Raw genomic sequence first — 23600 nt, 5'->3', positions numbered from 1 at the left:
AATGGGAACTTGTCTTGCTCTGGGGAGGCTTTGAAATATACAATAAATCAAATATTTACAAAGCAAAATGTTTCTTTACATTTGGCGTAAGCATATTGAAAGAAGGACAAACTTTGTTAGCAAGATTTAATTCCCGTATTCCAAAGACCAAACGATGTGACAGGATTAGAATTATCAAAATTTAGAAGAAAAACCTACACTATGACACCGAAATATGCAAATTGCTCCCAAATTCGTTTACAGATTCATGTCGATTTCGTCTTTATATTTGTAGCAGAATTCCGAGTTTGGTGAAACGGACATTAACAGGTTTGAAGAGAAGACTTCAAACTTTACCAGCTAAGGAAATCCAAAGTTGAATTCTGTTTGTATCACCGATTACAAGTTTCTTCCTTTTGCTTTGGGGATGTGAAATCTTGACGGACAATGTAGCTCGTTTACTATTGTTGACCAAGCATACTCCAGAGTAATTATTGCCTCTGAAAGCAATTTTAGTTTTAATTAATGTCGCTCTTTTTTGGAACTGCGTCACCGTCTTGTTTATCTTTTATTCAGAGTTATTACAGAATTCATTTCATAGCCGAACACTCGTCAGGAACACTGAAAGTTTGTCGGTAAGTCTTTCTGACAGAATAGATTATTTTAACCTATACTTTGACAAGATGAAACTTAAAATGCTCTTAAAATTCAATTCCAACGGGTAGTCAAGGTTTCATGTTCTCTCCAAAACACAAAAAATGTAGTGTATGAAAATTATATATACGGGTGACCAATATCTTGGGTCCTTTAGCCAATACTGACTCAACTTTATTTTTTAACTGGCTTTCAAAGTACAGTGATAGTTTCTATTGAAATAAACAAACCGAAGCATAAGTAAGGGTCTATAAAGAATTAAAAGATGATAAACTGAATCAAGACCCCTGTATCAAGCCAGTCCGCAATATTATAGGGTTTTATATTAGTAAGTTCTTTATGATATCTTAAGGCAAATATATAACATATTTTACTATTTGGTTGCCCACGGCTTGTTCTTACAATATCTACTACACAACTGAGCCCGGCGCAAAAACCGATGGAATGGACTTTCAGCTATCTAGCTTAGTCAGTCAAGAACTAGGCTGTACCCACAAGAAGGCGGATAAATCAAATCATTTTTTTTTTTACAAATCCCTTCCCTGCAGGAAGGTTGTCGCGATATCTTTTCTTGAATCCATTTAAAAGTCAGTTTACGACAAAACAGGAAAAGATAATTCAAAGTAGCGTGTCACCATGAATTTATGCGATAGGGAAGCGCAAATAAATTACCGAAGGCGGGAAAAGCCTTCTATTTGCGGTAAACAGTCTTTCAAACAATCTTTATTTTAAAGGTCTAAAAAACCTAGGCATTTTTATAAGACCCACTAAAAAACACTCTTCATTGCCTCGTACACCCGCAAAGAAAGAGGCCATTTCGTGAGGCCATTAATAGACAGGTGTAACGATGATAAATTACTAAAACGGAAATGTTCTTTTTAGGGTCTTGCTGTTAATTCAAAACTACAACGTAAGACAAAACACACTTTGTTTTCTTTTGTTTCACCGTTTAGTTTGTCATCAGTTTAATTCAAGAGTAAGTTCCAGAATTCCTGATTTCAAAAAGTTTTAGATGTCAAAAAACCAAAACGGCATTGCCACCTTGTGTCAGTAAACACTGCCGGAGATAAAGTAAATAAAAATTTGATTATAGTTTCGGTTTGGCAATAATCAAAGAAACTGGTGGAAAAGTGCTTGAGAGAACCAGACCGTAAGGTTTCTGTACTGATGTATATTCTGACAAACAGTTCACCAAGAAACCTTTATTAGAAAAGTCTAAATAAACAATTTACTGGGGAAGTTACCATCCACCTTTGAATATGAAGCTTGGGTCGTTAAAGCAAAAAAAAATTCACTTAACACTGTTCATTTTCCATTTCTTTTTTGTAAGCTATATACCCCATTTGGGCATTAAAAGTTTTATGCAAAACACTAGAGATGTTTTATTAAACCAAGTGTCAACATGTCTATACCTATAGAGAGGTTAGATTCTGTGACGAGGAAGACTATACCCACAGAGATATATATGTATGTATGTGTACGAGATTTTCTCGATACTAAGTAGTGCTCACGCGTGAACCAGCGTCATTTTGGAGGGAAAACGAGATAGCCGTCGTCAATCTACTACGAGTTTTAGCGAGAATGTCATAATGGCGGGAACAAGTTATCAAATGTATAAAGAAGTTTTATCAGCTTGCTATTGGGAGAGGACTTAACCTCCTTCAATATAAATAACCGTACTAACTTTTTTAACGAAAAAAAAGTAAAATGAAGCTTTCCGGGGTGTATCTTTTTTGAAAACACGCGCAAAAACTTTAAGTTAAATCTCGTACTCGTACTCGTCCTCAAATCTTAAAAAGCTCTCTAATAATATGAAGCCAAAAACGGGAATGAAAAACGCTAAAAGGGCATTTCATTGATCGGGTGCTTTAAGGAAGTCGGCACTGACCTCCATCTGACTGAAAGAAAATGTGTCAGTGTGTGTATTAATTATACCTGAATTCTTTGAACTTCCGCAAAATCACCTGTATTGCGAAAAGCAACAAGGAAAAATGTACATGTTACCGAAATGAACGTGATGGCGATTTTTTTCACCTAGTGAACACGCGAGAATGAAGTTTCTTCGGTCAGTGATGAGGTAAAACAATCGACAAAACAAAGAAGTGAAAGTCTTCTCAAAAGGGGTCGAACCACTGGCCGTCTGGGTACTAGTAAACTACATGCTCTATAGTTTAAGCTATAGGACACTCGTGGGAGTTAATGTGCCCTCTGGCCACTCCATGAGTCTAAAAACGTGCGATTTGTCGTATGAGTTCACTCTTATTAAAATTTGTGTGTTATGAAAGTTTTCTCTTTCTTTTTTAAGTTCCATTAGCTCTCGTGTAGTTCACAGGTGTCTGTTGTTCGTGCATGATCTACAATGTGACATCATCTTAGCTGGACTTACAGTCTTTGATGAAGTAAGTTTTTTTTTTTTTCACCGGATTGATCATAAAATTAGTCAATTTAGCTGTCGTTCATGGTCAGCCTTGCACCTGGTTTTACGTTTTATGTAGCGTGGCAGAACCTAATCTACGCAAACATGCGACTTTACTTCTTCACTGTTTGCCTAAATGGCCTTACATAATTTAAAAACTGCCTGAACTTTTATGACCACTTTGGTCGAGCGACGTATGGGTCTGCTCACCGACGCGAAGCCTCCCCCTACAGGCCATTGTGAGTATCCCCCGGGGCATGCAACCGATCGCCTTCGTACCAGTCTGATGACACTTGTAAGGCCCCCTTTCATGCTGCTACTAAGATGCGCCACTATGCGGGTTTGCTCTAAAACTCTGGAAGCGAAGTTTAAATTCCAGTTCTGAGATAAAGTGGCCGCTGGAAATCGTTCAAAGTTTTTAAAACGACCTCCATTTATGCAGCACTTACTCTAATAAAAAAAAGGCGTTAAACTGGTCTTCGCAAAAAGTATAGCACGTACGTGTCGGAATTCTGTCGTGAAAGTGGCTGTTAACGCCTATTGCTTTACTGAAGGTCAGGCGATTAAAGTAAGTTTCGCACTTACCAACTGGTGGGTCAGACTTGAAAAGACTTTAAAACTCAAGGGGAAAAAATACAAAACAGCCACAAGAGGGCATGAATCGACGGTTTGTATTCGAAGTTTTCGGCTTTTCTCCCTGGATAGCCTGCTTCCTTGATTTGGAAGATTCTTTACTGAGCGTAAAGGCTAGGCTCCTGGCTAAAACTTGAAAAATAAAGTTGCCCCGGCTTTTTTGCTTGTTATTTCATCTAGATTTGTACGCAAGGTTGATTTAAAATGCTCAAGAATCAGCTTTGTTTCGTTTTCTTTTGGTTTATCAATTTGAAATTTGAATGATGTTGCATTTAACAAAGAATTTTGACTTTAAAAACCGTGACCCAGACCGCTTAAAAATCGTAAGTGAGGATAGCCAAGTCTGGATGTACTTGAAATGTTTAGATGATGTTTCATCATCATTAAAAGACCCCGTTCATTTTAAAGGCTCGGTAAAAGTCAAACACATCCTGAGAATTAAGCCCAGAAAAAATAAGTTGGTTCAGTGCCGTATATATTTTAGCAGTCAATGTGACTGATACAGACACAGCCACTTGAATAACTTGGCAGTATTTGTCAATTCCAAGACTGTATCACGTTTATTTATTTTTTTTATTTTTTATTTTATTTTTTTTTTTTCAAAAATGCCCGACAGTCGTCATTGTCATTTGTCTCAGTCTTAATATTTACTGATTTGCATTACAGTTCAAGCTTCACACATCCCCTCTCTACCGGTGTTTTATTGGTAACTGGACACAAGTATTCAAGTATACGTGAGCTGCCCTAGAGGCGCGAATAAAGGCGTGAAAATTCCTCAACAGAATGTGAGATAAATCAAAACCAGAGCGATCCCGAAATAAACATATTCGTAATAAGAAATTCGGATTAGTAATAATTTTTAACGCGAGTCAGGTCACTGTAAGCCAATATATGCCACCTTAGTGGTAGCACAGTGTTTTGTTTAGTCAACAGCGAAGCAAGGAACCTGTACCTAACACTTTCAAGACTTTGAGGCTGTTTAAATAAAGCGTGAAAACAAAATACTCAGGGACAAAAAAATCTAACTTAGAATTCAGCTTTGAGCACTTACTTATCAATTACGGCTGAACTGACCTAATGGCATTGAGCGTTGAATGACGAGCAACAATAAGAAATGAAAGACCCTTAACCACGCTAAGTAAGACATGTTATTCATGTTTCATCATACTGGCAAAAATGATATTGTAAACCACAGATGAAAGTACCTTTTATAATTTTCCTTGTTATCAATAGATTTGTTTTGTGATCACTGCGGAGTTGTAAGGGGTAAACTTAAGATTGATTCTGCTGCTAGGTGGACCCACTTTCTCCGGTGGAGGGACTCTCAAATTGCATGGAAGAAGTCAAATTTTCTAAAAAGCGACAAAGGACCACTGTTCTCTCCCCATTTAGTGTATACTTTCTTTAAGTTCATTAGTTTTAAAAAGTTTGCAAAGAGAAAGTGACGAATATATTCAATTAGGAAGAATTAGTTGACTTTGAATTCGCATACAAACTTTTGACTTCCCCGCCATCCTGTCCTGATTACCCAGCATGCCCTCACAACCGTGAAGTGGTCTATTACACGTTCTTATTCTCTTAGTGTAAGCAAAGAAATTACTTGCAAATAACAAAATCACTGCTTCATGTCAAACGAACTCGTCCGCAAGCATTACATCAAAAGTTACGGACAAAAAGAATGTATTGAACTTTGAAAACTGTTAGGCTATGATATGACATTGAGTTTTCAAAAACTTTAATTGGATTCCGTTTCGATCAGTTTTTTAAGTTTCTCCATCGGTGCCTCCTTTTGCTGTGTTATTTATAACTTCTTTTACTGTTTTGGGCGGTTATGTTCAAGCTTCACCCGTTTTGGTGGGGGTTTCCATTGTTTGAATTTTGACAAATTTCGTAAATTATATGCCTTTGCAGCCTTGAATACCGCTTTAAGCTGGCTTTGAAAACGCTCATCAACTAAATGACATTTGATTAATATTTAATTTTTTCTGGTCACACACTCATGTTAAAAATTCATCTTACATTTCCAGTTTAAATACATAATTTTATAATGGGTTCAATTTTTTGGCGCAAGTCATTGCATTTCCGGGATTTCCCTAAATCAAACTTCGGCCCGCTTATTTCAATTAAACCGCCTTAATGGATCTTCTATCCGGTCGGATCTTTATGAAACAAGTCTACCTCTTAAAGAAAAATCATTTGAAATGTTGCTACAAAAGTTAAGATGTTCTCTGGTGCAAGGCGCCTATTTTATCGTTTGGGTAATAACTCGAGATAACATCAAGAAAAATGTAATAGCTTTCTTCAAGAAACGTGAGCTTTTGAGCATCTCTTCTTAAAGATATATATTTTACAATTCAGCCTTAAATACTAATTAAAATACAGAGGTTGCTTTTATTTGCACTGCCGGATAAAATGCTGGATCGGATACAACAGCAAAGTTATGGTATGACATCTAGCTCGCTGTAGACATTATATTCTATTATTCCAAATGTGTCAGAAAATTGATACTATAGTGTATAGGTTTAACAAAGAATACCCCAAGAATTGTTCGGATATGAATGTTTAATGTTTTCTTGTATTACTTAATGATTGTTGTGATGATAAAGAAGCACTATAATTTACTGTCCAGCATAAGCCTTGGAGTTTTTTAAGTCACCAAATCATATTATAAGAAGTTATTTTTCCTTTTTTTAAGACGAGAGGTAAATTGTTTTCAAATTTAATCAAACGGCCCTTATCGCGTTCATGTTGAAGAAGTCTCTTCTGTTGTCATGGTGATCCATGTTCCAACAAATAAAAGGCATTTACGAAACCACTGGTCATCGTAAAGAAGATTGGTTCCTATAAGGAAATTATCGATGGGTTCAGACAAAACAGCCCTTGAAAATTTATTGGGTAAACCATTCACTGACAACTTAAAAGACTTTTGAAGCTCAAACAGATATCGTTTCCCCTTGAAGAATTTTATCTGGCACAAAAGTGAGATCACATAAATAGACAGGTATGTAATCCTTTGTATATAATTTGTGTTTGTCACGAGGGGCCTTTTCATGTTGCTTCGTAAGGTGGATATATCAAATGTTTTCAGGTCTATCTCGTGACATCAAAGGAAATAAAATCCAGAATAACATTGTCGTATAAAAAATTCTCTAGCGTAACTCAAGGCTTTTTAGCGAATTTGCATTTTTGAGAAGGAGATGATGTTGTTCAGGATATAAATAAAAGACCGCAAACCACGATTACATCATAATTTGAACAACGAAAGTGTTACTTCCAAATTCGTGCGCTGAAATATAAAATCAGCTCTTGTTTTAAATGGAAAAAAAGCGAACGCTGTTAATTTTTGTTCAAAGTAATTCACACATAAAATAGCGATATGGATTAAAAAAATCATTTTAGTTTACTATTTAAAATGAAGCAAAACATAAAACGACGATAATGAAGCTGAAACGCTTCGAATACCTTCAGAAAATCGCTTAAAATAGCGATAATTCATGGCCTCTACCAGAAATGAGATGACTTGAACAGGATTGAGTACGTTTCAGGAGTTGTCGCATGGATATCATCTTTAGGTTTCAAATGAAATAATTTGACTTCACCAGGTGTTTTCCTTGTTTAGGTTCTCAAAGAAACGGCAAATTTGAAAATAACGTTTTAACTCTCAAGATTTCCCAATTTTCGTGGAGTAGTGAAAAACAAACAGTCCCAGGTAAAAGTACTGCTGAAGAGGTTTCGTTTGAATGGTTACACCATAGGATTTCATCCACAGACTCAAAAGTTAGAGCTACGTACAAAACATAGAGCACCATGTGAAAGTACTGCTGAAGAGGTTTCGTTTGAATGGTTACACCATAGGATTTCAACCATAGACTCAAAAGTTAGAACAACATACAAAACAAATAGCATCATGTGAAAGTACTGCTGAAGAGGTTTCATTTGAATGGTCACTCCATAAGATTTCGTCCACAGACTCAAAAGTTTAAATAGTACCATGTGAAAGTACTAAGGTTTCACTTGAGTGGTCACACTGCTAGATTTCATCCACTGACTCAAAAGTTAGTCAAGAACTTATCAGTTTTTAATACGTAGTTACATAATATTTTTAAAAACAGATAGTAAGAAGTACCTCAGGATCGGGGTTTCATTCGGAAGGTAGAGCTAACTTCAAAATCAATAGCTAAACCTTTTTAAAAAGGGCTTTTTGTTTTTGTTTCAGTTTTATTTTAAAGCAATTTCTATCTCGAGCTGTCCGAATCTAAACGGTAAAAACCATTACGTTTAACTTTTGTCTTTTCAATGCTTTTAATCCAAGGCTGTTGTTTAGGATTAATATATAGTATATTGGTTGGTATTTTTAACCACTTTTGTTTTTTAAAAACTTGTAATTACAATGGTCAACATCGTAAAACTCTTGTGTCATTAGCATTTTAAAGCCACCTTTGTTAAGTACTAAAATAGCAGGCCATTATGATATGCAGTAAGTCATATAAGTCAATTCGTTTTATGCACAGCATGATATCTCGGAAAACTATACACTTATCATTGAATAGTGAATCACCTTTTTCACAGCACGCCGTTCTACTGTTTACTGATGGTTAACACTGAAAGCACGCCTACAAGATACTTAACAACTGAGCAAAAAATACCCATTTCAAACTAAACCACCATCCCTGATAAATCTTTTCTGGAAAGTGACTTTATCAGAGCAGGTGGAATAATGTATCTGACAAGCCATCAAAAACAAAGACTTCTATTTCCTCGCCTTAAACAAATTTCCTGCAACACTTTACAGAAGATATTGTTTACATTAATTTGTATTTGATTACTTTTCCTGTTTTGCTGTCACTTACGAATTTATTTCATCTCATACTGATCCATGATTTTATTCAGCTCGTTGTTCTTACTATTTTGACACTGCTTCAAATTCATTTTTGACTGATTGTTTAGCTTCTGGTGTTTGTGTTCGCTAAAAGTCGTAAATTAAAATTAAAAAATTTCAGGCCCCTAGCCAAAATATGCAGCGACAGTAGGAAAAAGAATGATAAACAATTTTCTAAAGAGAGAGAAAAAAGGAAAAATAAAAGGGAACATTTTACCAGGTAAGTAATTCAGTAACTACATTTTGATTAAAATTTCGTTTCGGACAAAAATTTAAAGAGGTTGTGGCGCCGTACTTTTACGTAAAACGTATTTTTAGCCCTGGAGAGCTGTGAAGATTTATTTTCTTTGCGAGCAAATTGCGTAGTAAAGAGACGGGGTCTGTAAATCTAACTTTTGAGAATGTCAATTAACTATAATTGAACCCGTGTTCAGGCGAGGAGAATGATAAGTAAAACTACATTTGGGCTCATTCTTAAGACATTAGATAAAAAGAAAAGTTAGAACGGATATGCAGAAAAAACCCAGGAGCCAGATAAAACAAGGAGTCTATCACTTGAGACTACAATATTCAACATTTTGTTTCTTAACTCTCCAAAATAAGAAAAAAAAACAAAATAAATGTAGAAAACTTCAATCCGTTCCCATCAGGCGCTGAAGAAAGTTTTCGTTATACAGCATTTAAAATGACGAAGCTAACGGTTTCAACAACAGGATATAGTTAAGCATACGAAAGCCGTCACTGGTACAAAAAGCCAATAATCGTCCGGAGAAGTGGTTGAGTTCGCGATAACTGGAAAAATACTCATAGGGTTACTGCACTTAAAAAACCGGTAAGCCGCCAGGAGATGGGCTTTATACTTTGGTTTTTATCTTAAAATTAGAATATGAATAACCAAACAGATAACTGAAGTACATCATATCATTTAGTAAAGAAACCATATAACCGTGTAAGAATCTCAGAAGCACACACCGCCGGGAGTGGTCATTTGATTTCGCTGCATCACTGGTAAGGAAATCAAATTGGTACGCGCAATATTTCGACGATCTCATAGAAAAATAGGGGACTATGAACAGTCTATCAAATTAATTGGTAATTGCACTTCTCTCCTACCTTTGTGATCCTGAACATTATTCTTAAACTGCCACGTAAGTTTTGCAAAAGGCAAACTCTTCATTTGATTATAAGGTGTAGAGTATTTGGCAGATGACATTGCAATGTATAGGAAATTCTCACGTTTTGGCGGGAACTTGACAGTAGTATATGGAAGCCGGAAAGAAGGTCATGTGGTAGACTCTAACAGCGGGAGGTCAGAAACTTTCTTTTCAGAAAGTCACGGCTTGAGAAATTTTCTCCGTAATAACCATATCCAAGTCACATCGCACTTCACGCAAAATACCACCGGATTTATAGTGGAATTTTTCTCAGTAAGATTTCTGATAGGATAAGAACTCAACTCTTCAACTAATTCATTTTCTTCGCTTTACCGGAAAACGATTGTACGCGAGGGTCACAAAATCACTAACGTGAAGAAGGTTTGGATATTGGAAACTAACTATACCAAAATTTCCTAACTTGCCTTCGTCAAAAATTATCACTGATTTGAGAAGCTATTTCAAAGATTCGGCAATGCGTTTCATCCGATATCCAGCTATCTAGAAGTCGATCTCCGCCTCCGATTTTTTCAACTCTCTTCTCGGCAGTCTTGCCGAGATATCAGATACGGCACTGCATGTACGGTGTGTTTCTCATTACATAAAGAATGGGATACAAGAATAAGAATTCAAAAAATAAACAATAAGACAATGATGCAGTAAGGTTATCATACTATAGAAAGGTTAATAATGATATTTTACAACTCTTAATGTTTTTCGCAGGTTTCTAAAGAAAACAGCAAAGGAATTGCGCAAGTATTTTCATCTCAACTTTTGAATCGCTAGCTCTCACCTCAAAAATATTGGCTAGAAAAAGAAGGCTGGTAGACTAAACAGAAGAGAGGTTCGCACCTGGAACAAAAACACCAGAAAATCTTTTATACAGTAATCATCTGAAGTGTTTATCAGTTCCCTGTGACATCGACGCTATGACAAATTCAACGGAAACAGGAATAACCGGAATGCAAGTAGCAGAGTATACTTTATTCACCATCATATTTATGATTGCTGTCACCGGAAACACGCTCGTCTGCTTGGTGATTTTTCAAACTCCGCGCATGCGTACCACACGTAACTACCTTCTGGTGAATCTAGCGGTGTCCGATCTCATGGTAGCACTGTTTTGTATCCCCTTCGATGTGGTACTGAAAGTGACGCAGCCTGTCTGGCCTCTTGGCTCTGCTATGTGCAAAGTGTTATGGCCTGCCATGACTCTCTTTACAAATTGCTCCGCTGCAACACTTGCTGGCATTAGCTATGACAGGTGAGTGTTAAAGTACTCTTGGCAATTCGCAGACGTTCTCAGGGCTTCATACCCTGGAGGGGACACGTAGCGAAGCCCTCGCCTTCGTAGTAGGCTAACACACTCCACATCAGTCTTTATCACAGAGCCTAAATTTCTCTTATTTAGCGGAACAGAAAGGAAGAGCTCCTCTATAAGCGCGCGTTTATCAACGACCAGATTCTAGGACTTAGCGTACCTTTGTTCTCTCACGGCGCTTTAAATATCCTAATGAAGAGAGAGGCGGAGGGGAAATGAGCGCACCGTAGGCCTCAGGTTTGTCAGTCAAATGACAACTGTTACGAGTTACCGACGTAAAATAAGGACCTTAAACCTTTTTTTTTTTTTTACCTTGATGTGCAGTTAAGCCGGAAGTTCGAAGATTCGGAACGCTTTGTCCCAGAGACCCTTTGGTCATCATCATCATCATCACCATCATCATCGTCAACATCGTCAACATCGTCATCTACATCATCATCATCATCATCATCATAATCATTGTCACTTGCGTTTGCGAACCAGCAGGCACATAAGGCCGCGAGTTCAGGCCCCGCCCACACCGCTAGCCGAATTTGGCTCTTGGTAGCCCCGAGTTTCAAACCTTTACTTGACAATACTTGTAAACAGCGAGCTTCTTTGTCTCAGGCCAGTTGACATTGTCAGCATTGATATGTTTATTGGATGTATTTGTTTCACATATTTTCTCAGTCTCATGGGCATTTGTGCTATAGACATTTCCTAGCGTAAATCAAGTTGGTTTTAACATTAATTCACTGAGAAGATCCTTGTTTGTTTTTACTAATTAGGTACCGCGCTGTAATTCACCCGTGGAAGCCGCGCTTCACCACAGTTCAAACTGCTGTAATCATAAGCACGACATGGCTCTTGTCCCTGATTCTCGTTCTTCCATATATCCTCGCGCTGAAGATGAAAGATGACTCCTGCGTAGAAGACTGGCCTGTGCCATTTGCCGTTAAACTGTACACCATGGGCCTGTTTATCTTTCAGTACGCTCTTCCGCTGGTGATCATCGGCTTGGCGTACACGATGGTCGCTCTAAAGCTACGCGAGCAGGCTTCTCGCATAGCGAAAAACCGAAAGATAAGTGGCATCTCCGACAGTGCTTACAGTAAAGCTAAGAATTCCTTCAACAAGTACAGCGAGGCTGCGCAAACTGATGAGAGTGAGCTACCGTCAAACGAACACACGGCCGTTTACACTCAAAATCCAACCGCGATCAAACGCCTAGACAACTCCCAGAAAGAACACACTTCCAGCGCCCGACAAGAGGAGAAACGCCTCCACCGCAACACTAAGATTGTACAAATGTTGGTGGCCGTTGTCTTATCTTACGCCATCTGCCTTCTACCCAACCAAGTGGTGTGGTTATGGTACGAGTTTGGTTCAGGTTCGAAGTGGGTTCATTTGAACACATTTCTTACTTTTGGAAGTATTATGGTTTATGTCAATAGCTGTGTGAACCCGCTTCTGTACGCCGGTATGAATGATGAATTTAGGAAGGGTTTTGTTAAAATTCTAAAGTGCCGAAGCAAGATTTTTCGTCCCTACATTCCATAGCTTCTTAGATGATACTTTGATCAACAAGTTTCGACAGATTATCGAGATGGTAATCACTCTTGGCTTAGATTCCTAAGTTTGTTTTTGCCTTAAACCTAATACAGTCGAAGCTGTCTTAACGGACAGCTCACACAACTCTATTACACGCAGCTATTTGTCCTCACGCAACACTCCTCCCCACAGTAGCATTTCGTGATGACACCAAGAATCCTGATGCTCTCAAGCGCCCATGTAAGCACCCATGCAGCTCCATTTGCCGACTATTTTCTTTTCCTTTCCGAGTGTATCCGAGTAAAGAAGTTTCGACTGTATCATACTTTACGTGTTTATATTTTTGAAACACAAACCTCTTATAATTTTCTCATCGATGTAGAGGTTGTAAGTGTTACTGTAAAATTCTAATTCATCAGGAATAAACTGAAGAGAAATCTAGAGCATGCAGTTGCTAGAGAAGAACACACGTTAATCTGATTATGATATGTTTTAAAAGGCTTTTCGGTCAAGACGTTTCGATTGCCTGATTGACCTGAAGCTGTTGCCCTATACGTCTTTGAAAACACTTTCTTTCAAATTTCTGGTAACATATCTCTGGGGGCAGCAAGAGGAAGGAGGGTCAGTGACTTAAGGGAAACTTGAAAGTTCACCGTCAAAAGTCAACCTGTCTATTTCAATTTGATTATATACAAGGTTAAAGATATAATAATTATTACACATATGATAAGGGACAGGTATAATAAAAGCCTACGTACCAGGTGCCGGTTTTTAGGGCGAAGTAAAAATTGACCAAAAAAAACACAAACCGGTGCTTGAGTCGCAGGCTTGTAATAACAAACATGAGGCAGAAATGAAGTGATATAAATAATTATATTATTAAATAGAGAGTTAAAAGAAGAAAAAAAGAAAAGAAAAATAGAAAACATCTCCTTTCATCGTACCAGCATGGCAATGGTATTTTCAAGAGCCTTTAGCTATGGTAGAGGATGTGGACATCACAAAAGGCACACACATCCCCAAACAAGACTATCATGAGTGTCAACATTACTGTTGCCTTGCAGACACCCCACTATAACGGACACTCCGATAATATGGACAGCAGTTAAATCCCAAGAATTATTGAATTATAGATATTTGACTGAAATAAACTCCCACTGATACGGACTCTCACTAATGAGGACACAAACTCAAGGGCCCTACATAAAGGGAGTTGACTGTAATTCCCTCCCTCATCAGTCCCCGTTTTTGTCTCGTCACGCACCTGCGTCACGCAACGCTCCTCCCCAATAATGAAGTGCTTTACTCCTGGGTTGCCTATATCGGACAAAATGAAGGATAACTTGTGGCTCTTTACTTTCAAGTTGGTATAGAAATTCTAAATATTTTTTTTTACCTGCCGGCTCGTGCTAAGGCCTTTTGACAGCTGAAGATCCATGAGCCATCGGGTAAAAATATCACTTGATATTTGTCTACACGTTCAACTTCGGTATTTGCACTTCGGTATTTACCGTTCAAAACAATACCTTAAACTACTACGAGATCTGAAAAGGAATAACTACCTCCTCCAGTGATGATCCTTTGGTGATTTTTCTTCACATAAACCTGCAAGAACCTCGACTCACGTTCAAAGCGTGGTCGATCGACTGATCGAAAATCGCGCCCGGCTTACGCTCGCAAGACCTTATGGGAGACGATAAAAGGCGCGGCTACCATGCGGCTAACATGTCATCGAATAATTCCTCGACCCCGAAATAGCCCATGAGGCCAAGGGCCGAATGGGCTATTGACTCAGAGGGAATGAGGGCGAGAGGAATAATTGTTTTAGTAAAATCCAACTAGTTGGTCAAAAATATCGAGAATAAAAACATTTTAGCTAGTTAAAGCTAGACTTTTTAAAGTAAAAGTCTGGCTTTAACTAGCTAAAAATCCTTTTTTGCCGCCAAAAAGCCCGCGCTTTTCGCTACTAGTGGGCTATAACATATAGCCTAGTAGTAGCTCAACCAATCAGAACGCAGCATTGATAATAGACCACTAGTTGGATTTTACTAATAATCGATAGACTGGGCGATCAACCACAAAATTTTGAGCTTCGATAAGCCATCGATTACCCATTGATTATAGCGAATAATCAGTTGATTACCCATGATTACTCTTCGATTACTCATTGTGGCCATTAATCATCGATTAGTTACGTCTGGTAAATGCCGAGAATTTATGGCAGCTTGACCCGCTTTGAGCACCCTGTCACTCTGGGTAGGGTACGGTTGAATCATTCTGAGGTCAAAACAATAGCTGTAAAATAAAATACCGTAAGGTACGCAAACAATACAATTAAATCTAATATTTATAACACCATAGTCCTCTTCAATTTGTTGTTATCATTTTTGTCACGTACGACTGGCACAGGAAAAGCGACAAGTGATAATTCACCGGAAATAACGCGTTATGACGTCACTTTCCAAGCTGAAACCAGCTCTCATAACGCATAAAAATGCGGTATCGAATTAAAAAATTCTCGACATCCTGCAAACACGAAAAGTTGAGTAATCAGAGTTCACTGCCCAAATCTCTGGTACAAAGAGACTAGTAAGTTTACAGTGCTTTTTAAAAAACGTTACAATCTTTCGAAAAGGATAAGAAATGAAAGCATCGCTAATCTTCCTGGTTCTGCTACTTGAGTTTTCATGGGGACGAATCAGTGGAATTAACAATCGAGTGCGTCGAACAGCTTTTCAAAAACCCAAGCAGTCTGCATTTCAGGTAACTCGTTTTCTAGCCCGTAAGGCATTCCCATATCTATGGTTAATGTCAGTACAGGTCAACTTTGAAGTACCTTCACTGATTATGTCTCTTTCATTGACAATAAGCTCCTAAATATTGTCCTATTAATGCAATGCATGCAAGGGAAGGTCTAAACTTGAGAACACTCGCCACTTTGGCGTCTTGTTCAGTTCCGACTATGTCACGCTTCGACAATCTTTTTGTATCATTTCTTTGATAAAAATTGTCGAATATGTTGAAGGGTAGTGAGTGGCTCTGGCACGCGATGGACTTCAGCCGATAGCCTATAAACAACAACAAGCGCTCACATAATGAGTTTGGGATACCTGTGCTCAAAAGAAGAGATACGTATTGCGTTGTGTATGCTTGCCGACCGCGATGTTGGGCGATCATGTAAAATCGGCCGCGTATGTTTTAATAGGAGAATTTTTCCAAAGCGCATGAATTATTTAATGGCAGATGGGGTGCTGGCAAGGATAGACGACAAGCGGTCATCCTTGTATTCTTTCCTCCAAAGCCAAGCTCCAGAGAAAAGCGCGGTAGAGCGAAAAAGTAAAATTATGAATGTTACAAATGAGGAGAGAGAATAGGGCGGAGAGAAAATTAAAACATAGGAAAAATCACGAGCGAAATGGTGTCAAATGAAAGGAAGGAAGGAAATGTCAATCAAGGGGGCGTGAAAATCAGATATTCCATCGCAGTGTCCTTTTTTTTTTCTTCGCTCGGGCTTCCGCCTTTGGTCCTCACTGAACTCTCGCTGTCAATCCACTGTGACTCAAAAGAAAAGTAACAGCGCGGACTACTCGAAGTCTAGAGGTAAAACAATAGACAAGCAAAGGTTATTTCTAATCATTACGATCGACATGCTTTCCTTTCGCGCTTTACTCTTCTTTCTCTCCCATTACTGTGCCTGTCACATACAGGCTATGCAATTGAGATTAGTTTACTATTTAGTGATTTGATTGCAATTTTGCAGCTGTCAATGCTCGGTGGGAACGAACGTCGCCCGCCAGAAGAGCGACACATTACCGAACGAGGCACGAAGTGCCCTTCAGTTTTTTTACTGTAAGCCGATGATGGCTTCTTCAGTCCTTTAGGTCAAGGGTCGCACTGAGTATTGGATAATATGTTACCGGGTTGTAACAGGATCGCGTGACGGTTTGATCGATAAAAAACAAATTGCTGAACAAAGGTGAATCGCGCTATCTCAAGCTCACAAACAACTCCTCTGCGCCCTGTGACTCAAGTAACGTTGTATTGACCTAATGATAGTTCCTTATGTTGCTCAGAACCCCCCTCGGATACTACAGGCAAAGGAAAACGCGCGCGCGTGAAAACTGCCACCCTTATTGCCTGTTCGAGGCGTTCGTGAGGACAGCACAAAGACAAATTTCCGCTCCCAAGTTCTCGCCACTCTCAACTGTTCCTGCCTATTTGCTCATTTTGCGTGATGAATGAACTCTGCCAGGAGCCAAGTGCCTCGTATCATCTCAAGTATACTTGCTGATATCTTCTTACTTTTAGGTGAATTTCAAGAAAGGTTTTAACTGGCGGGAAGTAACTACAGAAGATAAATTCTATGAAATGTTCCCAAATATACCACGTCTGCCCCAGCACCAAGGTAACGATTATTATGGTCTAGGGTCAGGGGGGTAAGAGGGTGGGGGCGTAATATACCCTGTTGATGTCGATATCCACCATCGGCGCATTTAGGTCAGAAGCGTGCTGTATTGAGGTTTTCAACTGATTATGAGCACTACCAATAAGAATGCATGCAAATTCATGAACAAAAATGTTCCAGTTGTGCTTTGCTGAATTGCATTAGCACCTGGCAAGTTTTAAGCACAGAAAAGAAGTATTAAATGCTGTTGTGGCGCTTCTCTTAGGTGCGTTTTACAACTCAACGATGCACTTTAAAATTTTGAGTTGTGGAAAATTAGACGGGAATGAATGTTTGATGAATGATTTGCTTTATCCGTGTAACAATCATGGTAATTTTTTAATAATTTATTCTGCGTCACATTCACAGCCAAAGTACAAGGAGGATTTAAACCAAAAAGACCTGGTAGGTGGCTTATTTAACTTTTTATCGTTCATATCAAGCGAAGCCAATGACTAGCGTTTTCTTCAGGTAGTGTTTTCCGGAATTGTTTTTCAATTCAACTGCTAGTGTTTGTTAGATTACTTTTATAGGGATAGGACACGGGGCCGGTATGGTTTACCCTAGGTGTTAGAGGTTTTTTAGCACTTGCTGCATCTAGGTTAAGCCTAGTTTTTAGGCTTGGCTACAGGTCCGCTCCCCGGTGGGCAGTATGCCCCCCAAACTTCCGATAGGTCGCCCGATGTAAGGAAATCCAAGACAGTCTTGGATTCTGGTTTCCACGCCATGGATTCCGGATTCTAGGTGCTAAATTCCGGATTCTTTGTCAGGTGAACTTGGACTCTGGATTCCAACCGTTAGTGGGATTCTTAATTTTTTTAGCTGTATTCTGGATCCCAAAGCCCAGGATTCCGGATTCCACAAGCAAAAATTTCCCGGATCCAGGAATCTGGATTCACTTGCGCGGGGCGACATAGGGTATCCGGCCTCCCAAAGAGGTCTTACTTTGTGGAAATGATCGAAAACGTAGAATCTAGAGTCACATTTAAGGGGATTTCCTGGAATGGGGTGCAATACAGTAAAAGCTATTTACTACATACAGAAATGGGCTATGCTAGCGTGTGCGCATCATCCGAATGTCATTATCAAGCGGTATAATAGAGAATAATTGTCACGAGAAACGAGCTTCTTCAAACCTGTTTTTGTTTGAGCTTTTCCTTTGTGACATCTGTTAAATCTGTAGATGGATGAATAGTAACGCAGGTCTTTCCAGAAAAAATACCTAAGATTACTTCTTGGTGCTGTGTTTATCCTGTTTTCAATGTTTAGATTTATTGCCAAAAGGTTCTAAAGGATCACACCAAATTCTTGGCAATCGCGTACCAGGGAAACCATCCATTTCTAAAGGTAAGTAGTTACAACCTTTGGTTAAACAGTGTATTGATGTTGCGATAACTATCTCCTATTACTTGTTTACACATGAGGAACGGTGTCCTGCAATAACAAATTTACTAACTTCGAAAAAAGTCGCTTTGTACGCAATAATGCCTCCATGTGGCACTTTAAATCTGCATTTAAGCCACGCGTGCGTTCTTGAATTTCTCTCTTCGCCATAAAGCATGAAGCGAATAGGAGTAGGTGTACCCCTCTCAGACGGAATACTAATCCATCGAAGGGTCCCGCCTCCCACTATGATCAGTAACAAGTTCATCTCTCAAAAAAGAAAAAATTTCATCTCTCTAACTTGACGTGGTCTTCTGCGGCGTCTTCTCTGCTCGTTGAATGGTTCCGCCGCATTCTCGTCCCCAGCGCACCTCGGCTTTTTTGAAATTCGCGGAGCCCCTCGTTTTGATGATCATGGGCCTAAGCTCTGTTTTGCTGTATTTTACAAAACAGACAAAGTTGATACTTCAACTCACTGCGCAAGTCGGCGGACGTTGATTGATCTTCCTGTCACAAGATCCTTTGGACAGCACATCTTTCCATCATGCGCATGGGTAAAACGCTGCTCGGGCTGCATGTGTTCTGACTTGATGACGTGCAAGCCAGCGAAGGCAAGGACCAAGACAGTTGATTTTTATCGCATTGGTAAGTAAAATTTTAAAATTTGACCAGTAAGAAAAAATGACCAACTGCTATAACTACAACCAGCTGTAAAAAATGCTTGAAGACTGTTTAACTTATCTGGGCTTAAATAGCCTGTCAATGATCTTGTGCTTTTGATCCCCCTCCCCCCCGCCTCCTATGTCAAAGTTGCTAGCAATACAAGACCATTCTCAAAAACTTGGAGGAACAACTTTAAATGGAGGGGAGGAAGGGGGTGAGAGTAATATCACAGAGATGTGTGACTCAACGCAAACTTAGGTCAACACAACAGTTTTTTGTCGGAGTGTCTCAACATTTTTCCAAGTGGTTGTAGCGAGCTGTAGAATGACCCAGAATTCTCCTTGCACGAGACAAATGGAGTAAGAAAAGGAACTTGGAATACAGGCGAGGAATCTTCCCTACCCTATACTTAATTCTCTTTGCATTATTATCATCATGCCCACAGTGCAGGCCTATCTTTGCGGACTTTGCCCAGCGTAAGAGTTACACCATAGACGCCATTGCCGTATATACATAAAAGTAGAAGTTGAAAGACCTGATTGCAAGTATTATTGGCAATATCCAAGCAGCCATCAAAACCTACGAAATTTCTAAAAAAGAAAAGAAGTAATGAGCCATAGAGGTCGAGAAATTCTCCGAAACTTTTGCGTCTATGGGTCTCAAAGTTATGCCTCTCTTTCAATATGCAGGGACGGTCTATCAATAGCTTCACCACAGAATGATAAAGCAAAAATGCAAACAAAGATTTAGACTTGCCACAAGTCGACCCACGAGTCTCTAAGCGAGCGGAGGGAGCCTTTTAATTAAGCCACGAAACGGCCGAACGAACGACGAAGTAGCGAGATTCATCGTCCCGCCCCATATAAGATCGAACAATGGACTTCTTTAAGTCTAACAAAGATTCGGCAAAACGGCAACCTCATCCCTAAGGTTTTCTCGTTTTCCTGTGGTCTAGTTAAAGGTGGCGATCCGGGGGCACACTCATCATCACTAATCATACGGGGAGGCTCTTCCCTTAAGTCCAACCCTTGACCCTTTTATCTACCTTTTAGGACAGAAAAGGTACACCATTGGTATCCCTTCCATCGATAAACGGTACCCCTGTCATTTCATAAACATACAAAGTGTCTGTCACAAACCGCAATGACAGATTTCCTACCCTTTCCAATACTTCAACTAGTGAAGCCTGAAGTCACCCGTCTCGAGCGGAGCCTCCCTGTTAAGACCATGGATCAATTTAGGCTTCTGGGAAACTGCCCACCTACCCCTCCCTTAAGCCAACACTAACTCTTACTTCTCCCTTAGGGCAAAATGTTGGCGTAAGGGAGGGGTAGGTGGACAGTTTCCCAGAACCCTAAATTGATAGCATAGGGAGTAACCCTGTTGTGGCGACTACACACAGAAAGTGCTGGAGCTCTCGTTCGCCACAAAAAGGTGCCCTGCACACTTTAGAATCTTTGCAGCTGTAATATGCAAAATATCGAGGGCAAGGTTTGATTAATATCAAGATCCATCGTCCGATCCTTTAGCTCTCTAGATCTTAGTATAAAGCTGAACAGAAGTTTAAACTTAAAGTTCAAAGAAATATTCGGTTTCCATTTTCAGATGGACATACAGTTAATCGGGATAAAATACCGATAACTGAGCACGTGCAGTGTTCTTGTCAGTGTATTAAGTCATCTTCCTCTTGTACTGCCGCCAGACAAGTTTGGAATGAAAACACCTGTGGCTGTGTTTGCAAACCCGCATACCAAGAACACAACCTAAACTGTACAGGAGTCTCAAAGGTATGGTCTTTTTATGAGCTTATATACTTAAAACAAGGGAACCCCTGAAATTGTCCTACAAATAAAGCATTTGAGTTTTGCTGGAGCTTGTTCGCAGATGAATACAAGACTTTACCAAAATCGACCAGGGGAAACGTAAAATTGAGCAAATTCGTATTTGGAAGCCTATGACTTCCGGATCTATCATGTAAACATTGATTTACGTCATCAGTATGGAATTTCTGTCACTGAGTCGCAGACGTTGTTCCATGCGAAAAGTCCCCAGCGGGGAGGAGCGGGCAGAAACGGCTATATTCGCAGGTTACCCTTCCAGATGAAAAAGACCTCTTCTGCATTCAGGGTTCCTATGGATTCATGGGGTTATTAATAGTTTGTGTGTTTCGCAATAGTCCATTTCTGAGGTGCCTCAAGCCTCTGTTTCAAAGCGAGGCTAAGTGCGAAGCTATTGATATGATAATGATTGTTTTATTCTCATGCACAAAAAACTCATTTTCACAAGAAAGGTTTTTCATTTAGCCTCGTTTTGCAAGTGGGAGTTTTTAGAACTCGGAAATGGCATGTCGTAATCCATTGTGATCTTTATGATTATCATTATTATTATTATATATTTATTTATTTATCTTTTTCTTTATTTTTATAGTACGACTCTCGAACATGCAGTTGCATTTGTCCCAGGGCATATGAATCTTGTCCTCTTGGCTGGATGTGGAGTGATGTGAAATGCAGATGTGTAGAAATTCGTATCACCGTTTTGAGGAAACCCTTGAAATTGCACCGTGATGATGATTAACTATTACAGCTTAATCAATTGAAAGAAAAAGAAAGAAAATAACAGCGAAAGGACATTTAAGAGTGCCGGCCTGAAAAAAAACGCCTCGCGTAAGCAAAACATACTCGGAACTCGAGAAGAAACCCACAACTTGTTAAAAATGCGCTGACTTTGACGCTCACGTTTATAGTTAAATTTCGTTTTTGGTTCAATTAGGTTTTGTTTTCCTCTCAATATTATTCATTACCATTCAGAAAAAAAAGGCAAAAAAAAGGAAAAGAAAGACTAACCAAAATAATATTATCTGCACTGTTCTCTGAACATTTCTTGTGGCTTTCATTCTATAGGAGAAATTGTTTCGAAAGCTTTGGCGACTATTTCCTTTATTTTCATGACCGTACAGAATTAAAGAAACTCGCAAGTTATAGCTTAATTTTTAAGAACTTGCTGGGCTAAGATTTCTTTTTAGACACATTTATTGTAACAACCTGTTTTAACCTGAAATTTAAACAGGTTCTTCTCTAACACTTAAGTTTAAAAACTTGGAGTTCATAAGCCAAATATATCGTTTGAAAATAGCTTAGATAGTAGTCAGTAAATTTGTTTAGATTACAGTCATTTAGACATGATAATATATCTATCTTCTTAATCCTAAAGTGTGAAATAAAAATAATGGAAAAACCATTGGCCTGTTATTTTCACTGAATTTACTTAAGAATAAAACAGCAAGTTCTCTTCAATAGATATGTTATTATTATTTACATTATATTACATTACATTTTTACGTCTAGTGGCAGCCATCTTGAGTCCCCCGTTCTATCAAATATCATCGAATTATTCCTCTATAAAAGATACTACAAGAACTCTAAACGAACTCAGTTTCAAACCAGATGGAAGCATAAGATTTGGAAAAAATATTCCAGTAAAAAAAAATAGCTCTTATGGATTCGTTTTTCATAAACGTTTGGCATATTGGCCTAATCCTCCTAGCCCCCTACTCACCCATTGATAGCAAGCTATTACTCATAAACATTTAAGGGGAACTTGCCCAGGGGTTAATTTCTATTATAGCCTTCACGGGGAGGCTCTGTCCGAAAGGGGTGCCTCTTTTAGGCTTCATGCAGGTATATGAAAGGGTAGGGAGATCTATCATTTAGGTCTGTAAAAGGACCGAAAAGGATTAAAAGAAGACGGTGCATTTACAGCAGTTAAAAGGGAACGAGGTGTGTGAAATGGGCATCATTTCTCAATAGAAGGTGTACGGCCATTATACGTTTCTGGGAAACTGCCCACCTACCCCTCCGCTCAGCTAACATTTTGCCCTGAGTGAGAAGTAAGTGTTAATGTTGGCTTAGGGGAGGGGTAGTTGGGCAGCTTCCCAGAAACGTATAATGATCCAAAGGTATCGGGACCCGGAGTAGTCAATCGGTAAAAATCGGTATCGATTTATCAATCGATAAATCAATAAAAATCGGTAAATCTGATTTGACTGATATCGATTGTATCGATCTATCGGTAGAAATCGATGACGCACTCGTTTCTTTTATCGATTTATCTAGATTTTACTGATCCCATCGATTTATATCGGAAGATACATCTGCTCTTCTGTTCACCCAAAAATGAAAACTGATTTCATGCAAACGGTGAATTTGTTGACAATTAAGTTGCAATTGAGAGTCGAAAGATCAAACAATTTATTATCACTTTTTAAAAAGAAGTTTAAAAAAATCTTATCTTTTCTTTAAAACCCGTTTTAAAGTCTTCTTCTGATGGCCGATGTTGGCCAGGTTTGAAGGCACTCAGTTTTTTCACGATTTAGATCTGTCAACAGATAAAAAACGAAATCGATAAAAATTGTTGGCGATCAAGTGATTTTATCGATTGATAACTGAAAACGGTAAAAAGCTATCTTAGGGAAATTTTTTAGCCCGAATTTCAGGCATCTTTTTGACTCTGGACGATGTCTGAAATTCTGCCTGGGACTTGTT

The 23600-nt window shown here is 38.9% G+C and overlaps 2 protein-coding genes across 2 annotated transcripts; both read left to right on the top strand.

Moving 5' to 3' along the window:
* Positions 1-589: 589 nt before the first annotated feature.
* LOC140947824 (RYamide receptor-like) lies at positions 590-13872 on the top strand. The gene is made up of 3 exons (XM_073397027.1): positions 590-614; positions 10439-10979; positions 11804-13872. Exons 2-3 carry the CDS (start codon positions 10645-10647, stop codon positions 12573-12575), a joined length of 1107 nt encoding a protein of 368 aa, XP_073253128.1. The 5' UTR covers positions 590-614; positions 10439-10644; the 3' UTR covers positions 12576-13872.
* A 1198-nt stretch (positions 13873-15070) lies between these two features.
* On the top strand, positions 15071-22296 carry LOC140947203 (uncharacterized). Its single transcript, XM_073396266.1, has 7 exons — positions 15071-15329; positions 16875-16971; positions 17380-17415; positions 18280-18357; positions 18847-19038; positions 20662-20843; positions 21484-22296. Exons 1-7 carry the CDS (start codon positions 15210-15212, stop codon positions 21631-21633), a joined length of 855 nt encoding a protein of 284 aa, XP_073252367.1. The 5' UTR covers positions 15071-15209; the 3' UTR covers positions 21634-22296.
* The last annotated feature ends 1304 nt before the right edge of the window (positions 22297-23600 follow it).

Source organism: Porites lutea, chromosome 9, assembly GCF_958299795.1.
Source record: "Porites lutea chromosome 9, jaPorLute2.1, whole genome shotgun sequence".
NCBI classification, from domain to species: Eukaryota; Metazoa; Cnidaria; class Anthozoa; order Scleractinia; family Poritidae; genus Porites; species Porites lutea.
The sequence above is the reverse complement of the archived record's forward strand: the minus strand, read 5'-3'. Positions and strand labels throughout refer to the sequence as shown.

Coding starts and splice junctions, on each gene's coding strand:
- LOC140947824 (XM_073397027.1), top strand. CDS start 10,645: ATGACAAATTCAACGGAAACAGGAATAACCGGAATGCAAGTAGCAGAG. Junction 10,980..11,803: donor GCTGGCATTAGCTATGACAG/GTGAGTGTTAAA, acceptor TTTACTAATTAG/GTACCGCGCTGTAATTCACC.
- LOC140947203 (XM_073396266.1), top strand. CDS start 15,210: ATGAAAGCATCGCTAATCTTCCTGGTTCTGCTACTTGAGTTTTCATGG. Junction 16,972..17,379: donor ACGTCTGCCCCAGCACCAAG/GTAACGATTATT, acceptor TCACATTCACAG/CCAAAGTACAAGGAGGATTT. Junction 19,039..20,661: donor AGTTGATTTTTATCGCATTG/GTAAGTAAAATT, acceptor TTCCATTTTCAG/ATGGACATACAGTTAATCGG.